General features: G+C 43.8%; 1 protein-coding gene across 1 annotated transcript in view; it reads right to left on the bottom strand.

The window, feature by feature from the left end:
- LOC138666881 (EF-hand calcium-binding domain-containing protein 6-like) overlaps positions 1-1,677 on the bottom strand; it is a 36,220-nt gene extending 34,543 nt beyond the window's left edge. Inside the window, exon 1 of the mRNA XM_069755061.1 lies at positions 1,561-1,677. Coding sequence (XP_069611162.1) covers positions 1,561-1,677 — 117 coding nt within the window. The remainder of the gene's footprint in view (positions 1-1,560) is intronic.
- Between the last annotated feature and the right edge of the window lie 17,583 nt (positions 1,678-19,260).

The following is a 19,260-nucleotide window of genomic DNA, read 5'->3' as shown; positions in this document are numbered from 1 at the left end:
GCACTCACTATTCTGCTGGTGCAGTCACTGTGTACATACATTACATTACTGATCCTGAGTTACATCCTGTATTATACCCCAGAGCTGCACTCACTATTCTGCTGGTGCAGTCACTGTGTACATACATTACATTACTGATCCTGAGCATCCTGTATTATACTTCAGAGCTGCACTCACTATTCTGCTGGTGCAGTCACTGTGTACATTCATTACATTACTAATCCTGACTTACATCCTGTATTATACCCCAGAGCTGCACTCACTATTCTGCTGCTGCAATCACTGTGTACATACATTACATTACTGATCCTGAGTTACATCCTGTATTATACCCCAGAGCTGCACTCACTGTTCTGCTGGTGCAGTCACTGTGTACATACATTACATTAGTGATCCTGAGTTACATCCTGTATTATACCCCAGAGCTGCACTCACTATTCTGCTGGTGCAGTCACTGTGTACATACATTACATTACTGATCCTGAGCATCCTGTATTATACTTCAGAGCTGCACTCACTATTCTGCTGGTGCAGTCACTGTGTACATTCATTACATTACTAATCCTGACTTACATCCTGTATTATACCCCAGAGCTGCACTCACTATTCTGCTGCTGCAATCACTGTGTACATACATTACATTACTGATCCTGAGTTACATCCTGTATTATACCCCAGAGCTGCACTCACTGTTCTGCTGGTGCAGTCACTGTGTACATACATTACATTAGTGATCCTGAGTTACATCCTGTATTATACCCCAGAGCTGCACTCACTATTCTGCTGGTGCAGTCGCTGTGTACATACATTACATTACTGATCCTGAGTTACCTCCTGTATTATACCCCAGAGCTGCACTCACTATTCTGCTGGTGCAGTCACTGTGTACATACATTACATTACTGATCCTGAGTTACCTCCTGTATTATACCCCAGAGCTGCACTCACTATTCTGCTGGTGGATTCACTGTGTACCTACATTACATTACCAATCCTGAGTTACATCCTGTATTATACTCCAGAGCTGCACTCACTATTCTGCTGGTGCAGTCACTGTGTACATACATTACATTACTGATCCTGAGTTACCTCCTGTATTATACCCCAGAGCTGCACTCACTATTCTGCTGGTGGATTCACTGTGTACCTACATTACATTACCAATCCTGAGTTACATCCTGTATTATACTCCAGAGCTGCACTCACTATTCTACTGGTGCAGTCACTGTGTACATACATTACATTACCAATCCTGAGTTACATCCTGTATTATACTCCAGAGCTGCACTCACTATTCTGCTGGTGCAGTCACTGTGCACATACATTACATTACTGATCCTGAGTTACATCCTGTATTATACTCCACAGCTTTACTGACTGCTGCTCTGGTTGTGAAACAGGAAAGGTGCGATCCAGTAGACTAGTGATTGATGCTCTGGAGGGTCATGCTTTGTCTTGCGCTGGGTACACTTGCAGCAGACTCTGGCATTGTGCAGTCATATAGTGACAAGTGACACTATGCAGTAATACTAGTAATCTGTGCAGGACGCCGTCGCTTACCTCTTCATACTGTCCGCCTATTTGGGGGCTCGTATTCTCCTTGGATCCCTCCTTCTCGTCGTTCCGCCATCTTTCCCGTTGTTTGCTGCCTGTAATGATGAGATGGTTATTCTCCATGTAGGGATCTGTAGGGATTACTCTTCATATTGGAATCTGTCGCCTTCCAGGGGTTTCGGGGGTGCAGTGATTCCCACCATTGGTGGGCACTGACTTCCCTCAGTGGAGCAGACAATTATTGGGGTACACAATGTATTTCCTACTGGGGTAATCATGAGATTTAATCTATTGCTCATGCTCAGCAGCAATGCGCTATAACAGAACCTTAACATTGTGCTCGCTGAACATTCCAGGAGAGTTCTGGATTCAGAACAGCAACGTTATTCTTTATGTAGTGAAATGTTACAGAATGTTATAATATTCCTTGTGTATCAGTTCTTTGCGATTTTCAAGATCTCTGCTTGCTGTCATTGAATTCCAGGGGCAATAGCTAGTCCTGCTCATATGATGGACGCACAGGAGCGCGGCTCCTTACATGGCAGACCCTTTCCCACGCCGTGGAGTGTTGGCGTCAGTGCCGCAGACATAGGTCTCAGACATGAACCACGCGTGACATTCTCTGCTCGCACTGTACAGCCACATTTACACCACTACTTTGTTGTGTGCCACAGAAGAATATTTACACCTTCGGCATTTACACGATCTGCCCGCAGCGTGTGAACTGCAACTTATCAATCATTTATTGCTCAACCTTAAAGGGGCTCCAATAAGTACAAGTCGCCCCCTGTACACAGAACAGATGATGACCAGTAGATTGGTGGGCGTCCTGCCACTGAGACCCCAGTGATCACCAAAGTAGAGAACTAATCTTCAAGGTTAAATTAAACATTTTTCAAGGACGGTATATATATATATATATTTTACTTTCTGGTCAAAGACAGATAAGTTGCTGCTCACACTTCTTGTGCAATGCTCTCCATCCATCACTACATTGTTTATTTTTTTCGTTGAATCTCCAAAAACCTGTATTCCAACGGGAACCCTAACAAAGCCATTCACTTACATGGCGCTGGCGGAGTCACTCTACGGCCTCGGTCCTGACAGTGCGGTCTACATTTTCTGCTTGTCGGAAAAAGGACGGAGGGCCACACATTGCTCCTGTTGGCTTCATGCAAGGTTATGGCTCCATTAGGGGCTGTGTCAGAGTTTCTGTAAGATTCTGTAACAATTGTTCATGGATTCCGACAGAAACCCCAACATAGTCCTCAATTATTGTTCACCTAGCCTTAAATATGACAAACTCTCCATCTGCGATTTTTTTTTTTCTGCTGAAATCAGACTGTGAGTTGGCTCGTATATCGGGTAAGTCTCGCCAATGCAAGTCAATGGGTCCGAGAAAAAAAAAAATCACACAGCAATCAGACCATATGAGTGCTGTCCGATTTTTACACACCGATGTCCTTGAAAATCCATCATTTCAGCAGCCGCATACAGTAAAATTACCGCATTATAGACGCCTCTCCATTACTAATCTCTGGGCTTGATGTCATCTGACAATACAAAGGTGACATCAACCCCCCCCCAACTATCACCACACCATAGCAAGTGGGAAGAGTGGAGGTTAAACGCCAGAATTGGTGCATCTTATGGATGCGCCATTTCTGGGCCGGCTGAGAGTTGATGTTTTTAGTATGGGAGGGGGCCAATATCCATGGCTCGTTCCTAGGCTATTAATATCAGCCTGCAGCTGTCTGCTTAGCCTTTGCTGGGTATTAATTAGAGGGGGACCCTACGTCTTTTTTGGGGGGTCCCCCATTTTAATAGCCAGTAAAGGCTAAGTATACAGCTGTGAGCTGATATTGATAGCCTGGGAAGCTCCAGGGGTATTACCCCCTTCCCAGGCTATAAACATCTGCCCTCAGCTATCGGCTCTCCCTCTGCTGTTTAATAAAATGTCAGTGGGATCCCACACTATTTTTTTTTAGAAAACAATTTAGTAATTACAAAAATATATCTATAGTAAGCTGCACACTCACTGCACTCGTTATATATGTAACTGACATCATTATATCTATCTATTCTATGTGTATATATCTGTTCTATTCTGTCGGGTCACACTGTGATTTTACTGTACGCGGCAGATAAATTGCCAGCTTTTCAAATGATATGGTGGACCCCATGCCTTTCTTTTACTGAAAGAAATTAAAAAAGCCACGCACAGTAAATTACACACGCAAAGTACTGATTATATATCTCACTCACATATTTCTATCTATCTTTTTGTATCTATCTGTATACTGTATCTATCTCTCTCTCAGTAAGAACAAAATTGTATCATACTGCGATTCGGCTCTGAAATTGGATGAGACTCGATCATTCAAGTCTATGGATGCGAGAAAAAAAAAAATCGGATGCCACAGTACAGCTTCTGGGATTTACGGATACAATTCTGTAAGATAGAAAAGAGTAAATGGTCGTGTACAAGAGTAATATCTGCCGAGAAGAAATCAGACTGCATGGATGACGAGAGAAAAAAATCAGACTGATTTTTTTTTTAAACAGTAATGTGAATCTTTTATAAATTTGCACCTGCGTTTTACAGCATCAGAAAAGTCTATGGGATTTCAGACATCTCATGAGCTCACCTTGATTTTTGCAGAATAGAGCACGTCACTTCTTTCGGCGTTTTTCACCCATTGAAATCAATGGTTAGTGCAAAAAATGCTTAAAAAACACTGCAAAAATGCAGGTATCAAGTTTTGCTGCTTTTTTTGGTGCCTAAACCTGATGTAAGTCTGAACTAAAAATACTGCTGTGTACAAACTTACCATTCCACATAGTTATTTAGATTATTCATCAAGACCATAGTGTGAACATGTGTCTATATACGTGTATATATGCACATCATTGCACATGTCTTAACTAGACCTTTAGCAATTAATATGTGTGGTATATACCATTTACTGTCCCATAGGGAATGTCATCATTATTCTTTAGACCACAGTAATGTACTGTTATTATGATCTTATGATTTATTTCTATAGTTTCTGAGTTCTGACTATAGCTATGACAATGTATACATAACTGTATTACTGTATCTGTGACTTGGATATGTGGGGTCTTTGCCACTTCTCCCTCTCTTTTTAGATCATTTTAAATTTCATATTTATGGATTAATAAAGATTACACTTTGATTGCACAGCAGCATTAGCTTCCTATTTTTGTGGGGTTTCTCGGTTTGTTGGAAGTGTTGCTTTAGATAGGACGATCTACAGGTGCTTCTCGCTAAATAAGAATATCAAAGAGTTAATTTATTTCAGTTCTTCAATACAAAAAGTGAATCTCATATTATATAGAGACATTACACACAGTGATCTATTTCACGTGTTTATTTCGGTTAATGTTGATGATTATGGCTTACAGCCAATGAAAACCCAAAAGTCATTATCTCAGTAAATTAGAATACTTTATAACACCAGCTTGAGAAATGATTGTAAAATCCAAAATGTTCCCTTCTGAAATGTCTGTTCAGTAAATGCGATCAATACTTGGTCGGGCTCCTTTTGCATCAATTACTGCATCAATGCGGCGTGGAATGGAGGCGATCAGCCTGTGGTGCTGCTGAGGGGTTATGGAAGCCCAGGTTGCTTTGATTGCAGCCTTCAGCTCGTCTGCATTGCTGGGTCTCGTGTCTCTCATCTTCCTCTTGACAGTACTCCATAGATTCTCTATGGGGTTAAGGTCATGCGAGTTTGCTGCCAATCAAGCTTAGTGGTACTGTTGTTTGTACACCAGGTATTGGTACTTTTGGCAGTGTGGACAGGCGCCAAGTCCTGCTGGAGAATGACATTTCCATCTCCATAAAGCTTGTTGGCAGAGGGAAGCATGAAGTGCTCTAAAATGTCCTGGTAGACGGCTGTGCTGACTTTGGTCTTGATAAAACACAGTGGACCTACACCAGCAGATGACATGGCCCCCAAACCATCACTGATTGTGGAGACTTCACACTAGACCTCCAGCAGCTTGGATTGTGGCCTCTCCACTCTTCCTCCAGACTCTGGGACCTGGATTTCCAAATGAAATGCAAAACTTACTTTCCTCTGAACACAACACCTTGGGCCACTGACAACAGTCCGGTTCTTTTTCTCCTTGGCCCAGGTAAGACGCTTCTGGCGTTGTCTATTGGTCATGAGTGGCCGGACACAAGGAATGTGACACTTGTAGCCCATGTCCTGGAGACGTCTGTGTGTGGTGAAGCAATGACTCCAGCAGCAGTCCGCTCCTTGTGAGTCTCCCCCACATTACTGAATGGCCTTTTCTTAACAATCCTTTCCAGGCTGCGGTTATCCCGGTTGCTTGTGCACCTTTGTCTACCACACTTTTTCCTTCCACTCCACTTTCCATTAATATCCTTGGATACAGCACTGTGTGAACAGCCAGCTTCTTTACCAATGACCTTTTGTGGCTTCCCCTCCTTGTGGAGTGCGTCAGTGACGCCTTCTGGACATCTGTCAGGTCAGAGTCTTCCCCATGATTGTGAAACAACTGAAACAGACTAAGGGACCTTTATAAACACTTAGGAGCCTTTGCAAGTCTTTTTTGTTAAATATTCTAATTTACTGAGATAATGACTTTTGGGTTTTCATTGGCTGTAAGCCATAATCATCAACATTAAAAGAAATAAACATGTGAAATAGATCACTCTGTGTGTAATGACTCTATAGAATATAGGAGATTCACTTTTTGTATTGAAGAACTGAAATAAATTCACTTTTTGATGATATTCTAATTTTGTGAGAAGCTCCTATATATTGGATTTTTTTGCTTTATGAGACCAGAAGCAATTCCAGGCTCAGAGGCTGAAAACCAGTGCAATGCTAATACTGCTCACAGCTGAGGGTCTGTTACATTGTATCCAGTCTAGACCATCCTCTGAGTGATGAACATTCTGCACTCCAGACTGATACATTATTATAAACTATCCAGGCAGGAGAGCGGTTTGTGCAGCCGATGTGTTAACCTCACAGAGGATTTTATAGACTGGTTACAATTGTAGCAAAACCTCAGCTGTGAAAAGCATTACTATTTGAAGATACAACAATAGAATTTTGAAGGAAATGCTGTGTGAGAATCCAGCTTTAGTTTTTGGCTTTCAGCCTGTGAATGTTTCCATTCATTGACAGCTAGCAGATCTTGATTTTGGCGCAGAAACGCCCCCTGTCATCATGAAATGCTGCTGGTTGTGATCCGCTTTACCAGTATTGGCCCAGTGCTCCAGCTTCCTCCAGTGGTCAGGCTGCTCGGTCCGGAAGGTCTTCGGATTTCTCTGCAGGTCGGACCCCCCCCTCCCCTCAGACCTGGAGAATCCTCGCACTGACAGGCTTTGTGGGTCCCCCAGGAGCCGGACGGGGTGCTGAATCCCTGGCAGCTTGGAATGGGCCCCATAGAGGCCCCTGGCGCCTGGCAGAGCCATGAATGACCGCAGTGTGTGCCCGCGCCTCTCACTGACAGGGAACAGAAGTTTAGGAACTAAAAAGTATCAACAACAAAGTTTCTCTGGAAACCATTCACTGTCCGGAGCGGAGACAATGGTCACCATGGCGACGATGAAAATGTATCCTCCATTATAGACACATTATGTCTGCTGATCAGAAACTACAGTATCACACGTGATGAGATTAGATACACGGCTCAGCAGTCAGTATCACACAGGATGGGATTAGATACAAATCAAAAGACAGTATCACATATGATGAGTTTAGATACACAGCTCAGGAGTCAGTATCACACAGGATAAGATTAGATACACGGCTCAGCAGTCAGTATCACACAGGATAGGATTAGATACACAGCTCAGCAGACAGTATCACACAGGATAGGATTAGATACACGGCTGAGCAGTCAGTATCACACAGGATGGGATTAGATACACGGCTCAGCAGTCAGTATCACACAGGATGGGATTAGATACAAATCAAAAGACAGTATCACATATGATGAGTTTAGATACACAGCTCAGGAGTCAGTATCACACAGGATAAGATTAGATACACGGCTCAGCAGACAGTATCACACAGGAGAGGATTAGATACACAGCTCAGCAGACAGTATCACACAGGAGAGGATTAGATACAAGTCAGCAGACAATATCACACAGGATAGGATTAGATACACGGCTCAGCAGACAGTATCACACAGGATAGGATTAGATACACGGCTCAGCAGTCAGTATCACACAGGAGAGGATTAGATACAAGTCAGCAGACAATATCACACAGGATAGGATTAGATACACGGCTCAGCAGACAGTATCACACAGTAGAGGATTAGATACACGGCTCAGCAGACAGTATCATACAGGATAGGATTAGATACACGGCTCAGCAGACAATAACACACAGGATAGGATTAGATACACGGCTCAGCAGACAGTATCACACAGGAGAGGATTAGATACACAGTTCAGAGACAGTATCACACAGGATAGGATTAGATACACAGCTCAGCAGTCAGTATCACACAGGACAGGATTAGATACACGGCTCAGCAGTCAGTATCACACAGGATGGGATTAGATACAAATCAAAAGACAGTATCACATATGATGAGTTTAGATACACAGCTCAGGAGTCAGTATCACACAGGATAAGATTAGATACACGGCTCAGCAGACAGTATCACACAGAAGAGGATTAGATACACAGCTCAGCAGACAGTATCACACAGGATAGGATTAGATACACGGCTCAGCAGACAGTATCACACAGGAGAGGATTAGATACAAGTCAACAGACAGTATCACATATGATGAGTTTAGATACACAGCTCAGCAGTCAGTATCACACAGGATAGGATTAGATACACAGTTCAGAGACAGTATCACACACGATAGGTTTAGATACACAGCTCAGCAGTCAGTATCACACGTGATGAGATTAGATGCACAGCTCAAAGACAGTATCACACATAGTGGGATTAGATACAAGTCAGCAGACAGTATCACATATCATGAGTTTAGATGCACGACTCAGCAGACAGTATCACACAGGAGAGGATTAGATACACAGATCAGCAGACAGTAACAGACAGGATGGGTTTAGATACAAGTCCAGACAATATCACACAGGACAGAATTAGATACAAAGCTCAGCAGTCAGTATCACACAGGAGAGGATTAGATACAAGTCAGCAGACAATATCACACAGGATAGGATTAGATACACGGCTCAGCAGACAGTATCACACAGGATAGGATTAGATACACGGCTCAGCAGTCAGTATCACACAGGAGAGGATTAGATACAAGTCAGCAGACAATATCACACAGGATAGGATTAGATACACAGCTCAGCAGACAGTATCACACAGGAGAGGATTAGATACACGGCTCAGCAGACAGTATCATACAGGATAGGATTAGATACACGGCTCAGCAGACAGTATCATACAGGATAGGATTAGATACACGGCTCAGCAGTCAGTATCACATAGGATAGGATTAGATACACGGCTCAGCAGACAGTATCACACAGGAGAGGATTAGATACACAGTTCAGAGACAGTATCACACAGGATAGGATTAGATACACAGCTCAGCAGTCAGTATCACACAGGACAGGATTAGATACACGGCTCAGCAGTCAGTATCACACAGGATGGGATTAGATACAAATCAAAAGACAGTATCACATATGATGAGTTTAGATACACAGCTCAGGAGTCAGTATCACACAGGATAAGATTAGATACACGGCTCAGCAGACAGTATCACACAGGAGAGGATTAGATACACAGCTCAGCAGACAGTATCACACAGGATAGGATTAGATACACGGCTGAGCAGACAGTATCACACAGAACAGGATTAGATACACGGCTCAGCAGACAGTATCACACAGGAGAGGATTAGATACAAGTCAACAGACAGTATCACATATGATGAGTTTAGATACACAGCTCAGCAGTCAGTATCACACAGGATAGGATTAGATACACAGTTCAGAGACAGTATCACACACGATAGGTTTAGATACACAGCTCAGCAGTCAGTATCACACGTGATGAGATTAGATGCACAGCTCAAAGACAGTATCACACATAGTGGGATTAGATACAAGTCAGCAGACAGTTTCACATATCATGAGTTTAGATGCACGACTCAGCAGACAGTAACAGACAGGATGGGTTTAGATACAAGTCCAGACAATATCACACAGGACAGAATTAGATACACGGCTCAGCAGACAGTATCACACAGGAGAGGATTAGATACAAGTCAGCAGACAATATCACACAGGAGAGGATTAGATACACGGCTCAGCAGACAGTATCACACAGGATAGGATTAGATACACGGCTCAGCAGTCAGTATCACACAGGAGAGGATTAGATACAAGTCAGCAGACAATATCACACAGGAGAGGATTAGATACACAGCTCAGCAGATAGTATCACACAGGAGAGGATTAGATACACGGCTCAGCAGACAGTATCACACAGGATGGGATTAGATACACGGCTCAGCAGTCAGTATCACACAGGAGAGGATTAGATACACGGCTCAGCAGTCAGTATAGGATTGGATGCAGAGCTCAGCATTATCACACATGATATTATTAGATACACATATCAGCAGACAGTATTACACATGACAGGCTTAGATGCAAAAAAAAAGCAAAAAAATGTAACTTCTATTGAGAAAGCTTTAAAAATGTATCTCATGTATAGGTCAAGGATAAAGCACAAACACTAACAAAGAGAAGACTACACAAAGATGCAACAATGAAAAAAATTTGCAAAAAAGTGATACAATGAAAACACTGGAAAAAAAAAGAAGAAAAAATGAGCAATAGGGGAGCGGAAGCCACCAAGGGAGGACAAGAGAAAAGTAAATAATGATTACCATATTTGGGCTAATATGCTCTAGAAATCCCTAATGGATGCCCTACCTGCCAGTGGAGGGTGGCTCCCTAAGCTTCCCATTATCGGCAGCTAGCCCTAAACCCCTAGTGTACCCTTAACCTTTTTTACTGACTGTTTTACTACACATTAGGTTACGGGTACACTAGGGGTTTAGGGCTAGCTGCCGACGGGTGGGAAACTTAGGGAGCCACCCTCCACTGGCAGGTAGGGCATCCATTAGGGATTTCTAGAGTAGCCCACATATTGTAATCATTATTTACTCCCCTATTGCTTACCGTAATTTTTTCATTTTTTTTATTTTTCCAGTGTTTTAATTGTATCACTTTTGGACATTTTTTTCATTATTGCGTCTTTATTCGGTCTTTTCTTTGTTAGTGTTTGTGCTGTATCATTGACCTATACATGCAATACTTTTTTAAACTTCCTTAATAACAGTTACATTTTAGGTTTTTTCGGGCTAAGATGCACCAGTTCTGTATCCTCATGAAATCTGGGTTGGTCCTGAAGGGGTTAGTCGCTTTCCCCTGATGTGAAGGCCAATTGACGAGAATCTTTTGAGCCACTTTGGACAAACAACCTTTGTCTTCTTTGTCTCAGTGTTAGAAAGCAGTGAGCGTCCGTCGATGGGGACCGCGGGAAGGGGGACGGGGCTTTCACCTCGATGTTCCCTCAGTAACTTCAACCAGCAAGAACGATAACAAAGAAGCAATTAAAGTTCGGCCTGAATATGAGGGAGAATGGATTCCAGCAAATAACACTCCTCCAGCAGCACAGTGGGAATGTGGGGTCCAGCTCAGACACCGACCATCCGCAGGTGGGGAACTACAAGTCCCAGGAGACCTGTTATTTCTACTATTGGTAGATCTGAGTGACAACCGATAGATCTGCAGCACATCGCACCATGCAGACTGTCGCCATCATTGGGACGGATTGACTACAGATGCAGCAACAAATGGCGGATTGTAGAGCCGCTCATCACTGACGTTTCCTTTTTGTATCTTGTAGCATTAGTTGCCATTTTTTAGGCCAAATTCATCAAAATGACGCAAACGATTCATGAATTTGATTCTTGGGCTTCCATTCTGTCTTGATCTGTACCAAAATTGTGCCAATAATACACCAGAGGGGACGTTAGGCCAAATGTTGTGACTTTTTAAAAGTCGAAATTGATGAATCAGACTAAAACATTTGGAATCACTAACCTCCGCCCACAAAGCAAATAAAAAAACAAAACGTTGATCACATAGAAAATAGGCCTCCGAAAAAGGGGAAAATAGAATAATGAATTGGGTGCAAACAAAAAAGGTGCAAAACACACAAAACTAAACGAAAAACAGGCACAACAAAAAAAGGTGCAAAACACACAAAACTAAACGAAAAACAGGCACAACAAAAAAAAGGTGCAAAACACACAAAACCAAACGAAAAACAGATGCAAAGGCAATGAGGAATCAAGGCCAATGTGCTTTAGACACTTTTTGCAGCTCATCCGATAAGGGGTGTGGCTCAGATGAAATGAGGCGTGGCTTTTATTAAATGGGGTGTGGTCTAAAATGTGACAAAGAGCAGAAAGTTAGACACAAAAAAGTGTCGCAATATAAAAACAATAAATGTATCATCAAGCACAAATGAAACATGGCCATATTCAGACTGTCCATAAAATGACTAGCTTTAGAAAATCTGCTCCAATGACTGGTACAGGAGACAAGAAGGAAGAATGAGGAGAGGAAGAAAGGAGGAAGGTGCAATGGGAGAAACAGCGGAAGGAAGGGAGAAAGGTGGAATGGGAGAAACAGTGGAAGGAAGAGAGAAAGGAGGAAGGTGCAATGGGAAAAACAGCGGAAGGAAGGGAGAAAGGAGGAAGGTGGAATAGGAGAAACAGCGGAAGAAAGGGAGAAAGGAGGTAGGTGGAATGGGAGAAACAGCGGAAGGAAGGGAGAAAGGAGGAAGGTGGAATGGGAGAAACAGCGGAAGGAAGGGAGAAAGGAGGAAGGTGGAATGGGAGAAACAGCGGAAGGAAGAGAGAAAGGAGGAAGGTGGCATGGGAGAAACAGCGGAAGGGAGAGAGAAAGGAGGAAGGTGGAATGGGAGAAACAGTGGAAGGAAGGGAGAAAGGTAGAATAGGAGAGACAGCGGAAGGAAGGGCGAAAGGAGGAAGGTGGAATGGGAGAAACAGCAGAAGGAAGGGAGAAAGGTGGAAGGTGGAATGGGAGAAACAGTGGAAGGAAGGGAGAAAGGTAGAATAGGAGAAGCAGCGGAAGGAAGGGCAAAAGGAGGAAGGTGGAATGGGAGAAACAGCAGAAGGAAGGGAGAAAGGAGGAAGGTGGAATGGGAGAAACAGTGGAAGGAAGGGAGAAAGGTAGAATAGGAGAAACAGCGGAAGGAAGAGAGAAAGGAGGAAGGTGGAATGGGAGAAACAGCAGAAGGAAGGGAGAAAGGAGGAAGGTGGAATGGGAGAAACAGCAGAAGGGAGAAAGGAGGAAGGTGGAATGGGAGAAACAGCAGAAGGGAGAAAGGAGGAAGGTGGAATGGGAGAAACAGCGGAAAGAAGGGAGAAAGGAGGAAGGTGGAATGGGGGAAACAGTGGAAGGAAGGGAGAAAGGTGGAATAGTAACATAGTAACATAGTAACATAGTTAGTAAGGCCGAAAAAAGACATTTGTCCATCCAGTTCAGCCTATATTCCATCATAATAAATCCCCAGATCTACGTCCTTCTACAGAACCTAATAATTGTATGATACAATATTGTTCTGCTCCAGGAAGACATCCAGGCCTCTCTTGAACCCCTCGACTGAGTTCGCCATCACCACCTCCTCAGGCAAGCAATTCCAGATTCTCACTGCCCTTACAGTAAAGAATCCTCTTCTATGTTGGTGGAAAAACCTTCTCTCCTCCAGACGCAAAGAATGCCCCCTTGTGCCCGTCACCTTCCTTGGTATAAACAGATCCTCAGCAAGATATTTGTATTGTCCCCTTATATACTTATACATGGTTATTAGATCGCCCCTCAGTCGTCTTTTTTCTAGACTAAATAATCCTAATTTCGCTAATCTATCTGGGTATTGTAGTTCTCCCATCCCCTTTATTAATTTTGTTGCCCTCCTTTGTACTCTCTCTAGTTCCATTATATCCTTCCTGAGCACCGGTGCCCAAAACTGGACACAGTACTCCATGTGCGGTCTAACTAGGGATTTGTACAGAGGCAGTATAATGCTCTCATCATGTGTATCCAGACCTCTTTTAATGCACCCTATGATCCTGTTTGCCTTGGCAGCTGCTGCCTGGCACTGGCTGCTCCAGGTAAGTTTATCATTAACTAGGATCCCCAAGTCCTTCTCCCTGTCAGATTTACCCAGTGGTTTCCCGTTCAGTGTGTAATGGTGATATTGATTCCTTCTTCCCATGTGTATAACCTTACATTTATCATTGTTAAACCTCATCTGCCACCTTTCAGCCCAAGTTTCCAACTTATCCAGATCCATCTGTAGCAGAATACTATCTTCTCTTGTATTAACTGCTTTACATAGTTTTGTATCATCTGCAAATATCGATATTTTACTGTGTAAACCTTCTACCAGATCATTAATGAATATGTTGAAGAGAACAGGTCCCAATACTGACCCCTGCGGTACCCCACTGGTCACAGCGACCCAGTTAGAGACTATACCATTTATCACCACCCTCTGCTTTCTATCACTAAGCCAGTTACTAACCCATTTACACACATTTTCCCCCAGACCAAGCATTCTCATTTTGTGTACCAACCTCTTGTGCGGCACGGTATCAAACGCTTTGGAAAAATCGAGATATACCACGTCCAATGACTCACCGTGGTCCAGCCTAAAGCTTACCTCTTCATAAAAACTGATTAGATTGGTTTGACAGGAGCGATTTCTCATAAACCCATGCTGATATGGAGTTAAACAGTTATTCTCATTGAGATAATCCAGAATAACATCCCTCAGAAACCCTTCAAATATTTTACCAACAATAGAGGTTAGACTTACTGGCCTATAATTTCCAGGTTCACTTTTAGAGCCCTTTTTGAATATTGGCACCACATTTGCTATGCGCCAGTCCTGCGGAACAGACCCCGTCGCTATAGAGTCCCTAAAAATAAGAAATAATGGTTTATCTATTACATTACTTAGTTCTCTTAGTACTCGTGGGTGTATGCCATCCGGACCCGGAGATTTATCTATTTTAATCTTATTTAGCCGGTTTCGCACCTCTTCTTGGGTTAGATTGGTGACCCTTAATATAGGGTTTTCATTGTTTCTTGGGATTTCACCTAGCATTTCATTTTCCACCGTGAATACCGTGGAGAAGAAGGTGTTTAATATGTTAGCTTTTTCCTCGTCATCTACAACCATTCTTTCCTCACTATTTTTTAAGGGGCCTACATTTTCAGTTTTTATTCTTTTACTATTGATATAGTTGAAGAACAGTTTGGGATTAGTTTTACTCTCCTTAGCAATGTGCTTCTCTGTTTCCTTTTTGGCAGCTTTAATTAGTTTTTTAGATAAAGTATTTTTCTCCCTATAGTTTTTTAGAGCTTCAATGGTGCCATCCTGCTTTAGTAGTGCAAATGCTTTCTTTTTACTGTTAATTGCCTGTCTTACTTCTTTGTTTAGCCACATTGGGTTTTTCCTATTTCTAGTCCTTTTATTCCCACAAGGTATAAACCGCTTACACTGCCTATTTAGGATGTTCTTAAACATTTCCCATTTATTATCTGTATTCTTATTTCTGAGGATATTGTCCCAGTCTACCAGATTAAGGGCATCTCTAAGCTGGTCAAACTTTGCCTTCCTAAAGTTCAGTGTTTTTGTGACTCCCTGACAAGTCCCCCTAGTGAAAGACAGGTGAAACTGTACAATATTGTGGTCGCTATTTCCTAAATGCCCAACCACCTGCAGATTTGTTATTCTGTCAGGTCTATTAGATAGTATTAGGTCTAAAAGTGCTGCTCCTCTGGTTGGATTCTGCACCAATTGTGAAAGATAATTTTTCTTGGTTATTAGTAGAAACCTGTTGCCTTTATGGGTTTCACAGGTTTCTGTTTCCCAGTTAATATCCGGGTAGTTAAAGTCCCCCATAACCAGGACCTCATTATGGGTTGCAGCTTCATCTATCTGCTTTAGAAGTAGACTTTCCATGCTTTCTGTTATATTTGGGGGTTTGTAACAGACCCCAATGAGAATTTTGTTACCATTTTTCCCTCCATGAATGAATAGGAGAAACAGCGGAAGGAAGGGAGAAAGGAGGAAGGTGGAATGGGAGAAACAGCAGAAGGAAGAGAGAAAGGAGGAAGGTGGAATGGGAGAAACAGCAGAAGGAAGGGAGAAAGGAGGAAGGTGGAATGGGAGAAACAGCAGAAGGAAGGGAGAAAGGAGGAAGGTGGAATGGGAGAAACAGCAGAAGGAAGGGAGAAAGGAGGAAGGTGGAATGGGAGAAACAGCAGAAGGAAGGGAGATAGGAGGAATGTGGAATGGGAGAAACAGCGGAAGGAAGGGCGAAAGGAGGAAGGTGGAATGGGAGAAACAGCAGAAGGAAGTGAGAAAGGAGGAAGGTGGAATGGGAGAAACAGCAGAAGGAAGGGAGAAAGGAGGAAGGTGGAATGGGAGAAACAGCAGAAGGAAGGGAGAAAGGAGGAAGGTGGAATGGGGGAAACAGTGGAAGGAAGGGAGAAAGGAGAAAGGTGGAATAGGAGAAACAGCGGAAGGAAGGGAGAAAGGAGGAAGGTGGAATGGGAGAAACAGCAGAAGGAAGGGCGAAGGGAGGAAGGTGGAATGGGAGAAACAGTGGAAGGAAGGGAGAAAGGAAGAAGGTGGAATGGGGAAAACAGCGGAAGGAAGGGAGAAAGGAGGAAGGTGGAATGGGAGAAACAGTGGAAGGAAGGGCGAAATTAGGAAGGTGGAATGGGAGAAACAGTAGAAGGAAGGGCGAAAGGAGGAAAGTGGAATGGGAGAAACAGCAGAAGGAAGGGAGAAAGGAGGAAGGTGGAATGGGGGAAACAGTGGAAGGAAGGGAGAAAGGTGGAATAGGAGAAACAGCGGAAGGAAGGGAGAAAGGAGGAAGGTGGAATGGGAGAAACAGCAGAAGGAAGGGGGAAAGGAGGAAGGTGGAATGGGAGAAACAGTGGAAGGAAGGGCGAAAGGAGGAAGGTGGAATGGGAGAAACAGTGGAAGGAAGGGAGAAAGGAAGAAGGTGGAATGGGAAAAACAGCGGAAGGAAGGGAGAAAGGAGGAAGGTGGAATGGGAGAAACAGTGGAAGGAAGGGAGAAAGGAGGAAGGTGGAATGGGAGAAACAGTAGAAGGAAGGGCGAAAGGAGGAAAGTGGAATGGGAGAAACAGCAGAAGGAAGAGAGAAAGGAGGAAGGTGGAATGGGAGAAACAGCAGAAGGAAGGGAGAAAGGAGGAAGGTGGAATGGGAGAAACAGCAGAAGGAAGGGAGAAAGGAGGAAGGTGGAATGGGAGAAACAGCAGAAGGAAGGGAGAAAGGAGGAAGGTGGAATGGGAGAAACAGCAGAAGGAAGGGAGATAGGAGGAAGGTGGAATGGGAGAAACAGCGGAAGGGAGGGCGAAAGTAGGAAGGTGGAATGGGAGAAACAGCAGAAGGAAGGGAGAAAGGAGGAAGGTGGAATGGGAGAAACAGCAGAAGAAAGTGAGAAAGGAGGAAGGTGGAATGGGAGAAACAGCAGAAGGAAGGGAGAAAGGAGGAAGGTAGAATGGGGGAAACAGTGGAAGGAAGGGAGAAAGGAGAAAGGTGGAATAGGAGAAACAGCGGAAGGAAGGGAGAAAGGAGGAAGGTGGAATGGGAGAAACAGCAGAAGGAAGGGCGAAAGGAGGAAGGTGGAATGGGAGAAACAGTAGAAGGAAGGGCGAAAGGAGGAAAGTGGAATGGGAGAAACAGCAGAAGGAAGGGAGAAAGGAGGAAGGTAGAATGGGAGAAACAGTGGAAGGAAGGGAGAAAGGAGGAAGGTGGAATGGGAGAAACAGTGGAAGGAAGGCAGAAAGGAGGAAGGTGGAATGGGAGAAACAGTGGAAGGAAGGCAGAAAGGAGGAAGGTGGAATGGGAGAAAGGAAGAGAAAAAGGGAGAAAATGCATAAACCCGTCAGTGCTACTTTGAAGAATTTTGCTCTACAACCGGCAAGAGTCCCACAAAGCAGAAAAGCACTCTAAAAACCCCCAAGTGATGAATTTGGGGCCTAAGAGTGAATGAAAACGTGAATGTTCCAGATCCCAAGCATTGGAGGAGGATCAGGACGAGCGCCGATCACTGAGATAGTCCATGTGATTATTCTGATGCCCGCACTGTTCCGGACTGCCGATTGTTCCAGGTCATACAATGAGACATGGCTCACTACACCTCCTACCGAATAGTGTAGGGGGGGCTTAAGTCCAGATTGACTGATAAATGAGCTGCACTACAGCTCTGTTGGTTGTTATTGGAAACAGTCAGTAAGCAGCTTAACTCCTATAATGTAGCCTTGTGTGAAGATAACACTAGAATGCCACTCACCAGCAGGCTGGGTGCAGACACTGAATCAGCAGGAAATTCTGCCATACTTTAGCTGTGATGCAGCAGAATTATGAGTGCAGCTGTGGAGTATAATGCAGGCTGAGATGCAATGCAGGTAACAGCTCAGCACTACAGATCACATTACACATGGAGCTGCTGTTCTCTCTGGGGTCTTGTTCAGGAAATGGAAACAATGTTGTGGTCTGATACTGAGGGGGCACACTGGTGGGACTGTTACAGAGCTGTCAATCATGCTGCAGCCCCTCCCACTGTCATCTGCTGACATGGTCAATATTGGGGTCCCATATAAAGTCCTAGCTTCCTCCCGTATCCTGCGCTAGGTTACATTTTCTCTCTTCTGCCATTTTCGATTTTTTGCCTTGAGCGTTGGTGAATACTTGTCTTGCTGCTGCGCGGAGCAGCTGGTGCCGGTGATTTATTATAGATGACGGAGAAGCCGTCAGAGACCTGAGCTCAGCACATTCAGGGGAGTTACTAGGTGATCGTTATATGGGGGGCATTGTGGACCACCTGCCTCCTAATGTGACTGATCAGCAGTTCCACCCCATATACTGGATGAGAAAAAGCAGCGCACAGACATTATCAGACCGCAGGGTTTCCGCTCTGCTACATCGACACATGCCGCAGAGACGTCACCGACTCCGCGAGGAGGAGATACGGGCAGAGCGGCACAGGTGAGAGGGGCTCTCCGTACAGAGAGCGACGGCTAGAGGGATTTCACAATCTCAGGTCAATCAATCCAACACCTTGTATAATAAAAAGGTCTGCAACTTTCCAATATGTTTCATCTGCAAATCTTCACTTACAGGCAAAAAAACCTATTGGCAGATAAGGTATAGAAATGCAGAAAATAGTATACAGGGGAGGGAGATGAATCTGCAGTAATGTAGTAACTATACAGGGGAGGGAGATGAAGCTGCAGTAATGTAGTAATTGTATACAGGGGAGGGAGATGAAGCTGCAGTAATGTAGTAACTGTATACAGGGGAGGGAGATGACGCTGCAGTAATGTAGTAACTGTATACAGGGGAGGGAGATGAAGCTGCAGTAATGTAGTAATTGTATACAGGGGAGGGAGATGAAGCTGCAGTAATGTAGTAACTGTATACAGGGGAGGGAGATGAAGCTGCAGTAATGTAGTAACTGTATACAGGGGAGGGAGATGAAGCTGCAGTAATGTAGTAATTGTATACAGGGGAGGGAGATGAAGCTGCAGTAATGTAGTAAATGTAT

This window comes from Ranitomeya imitator, chromosome 2, assembly GCF_032444005.1.
Source record: "Ranitomeya imitator isolate aRanImi1 chromosome 2, aRanImi1.pri, whole genome shotgun sequence".
Lineage (NCBI taxonomy): Eukaryota > Metazoa > Chordata > Amphibia > Anura > Dendrobatidae > Ranitomeya > Ranitomeya imitator.
The sequence above is the reverse complement of the archived record's forward strand: the minus strand, read 5'-3'. Positions and strand labels throughout refer to the sequence as shown.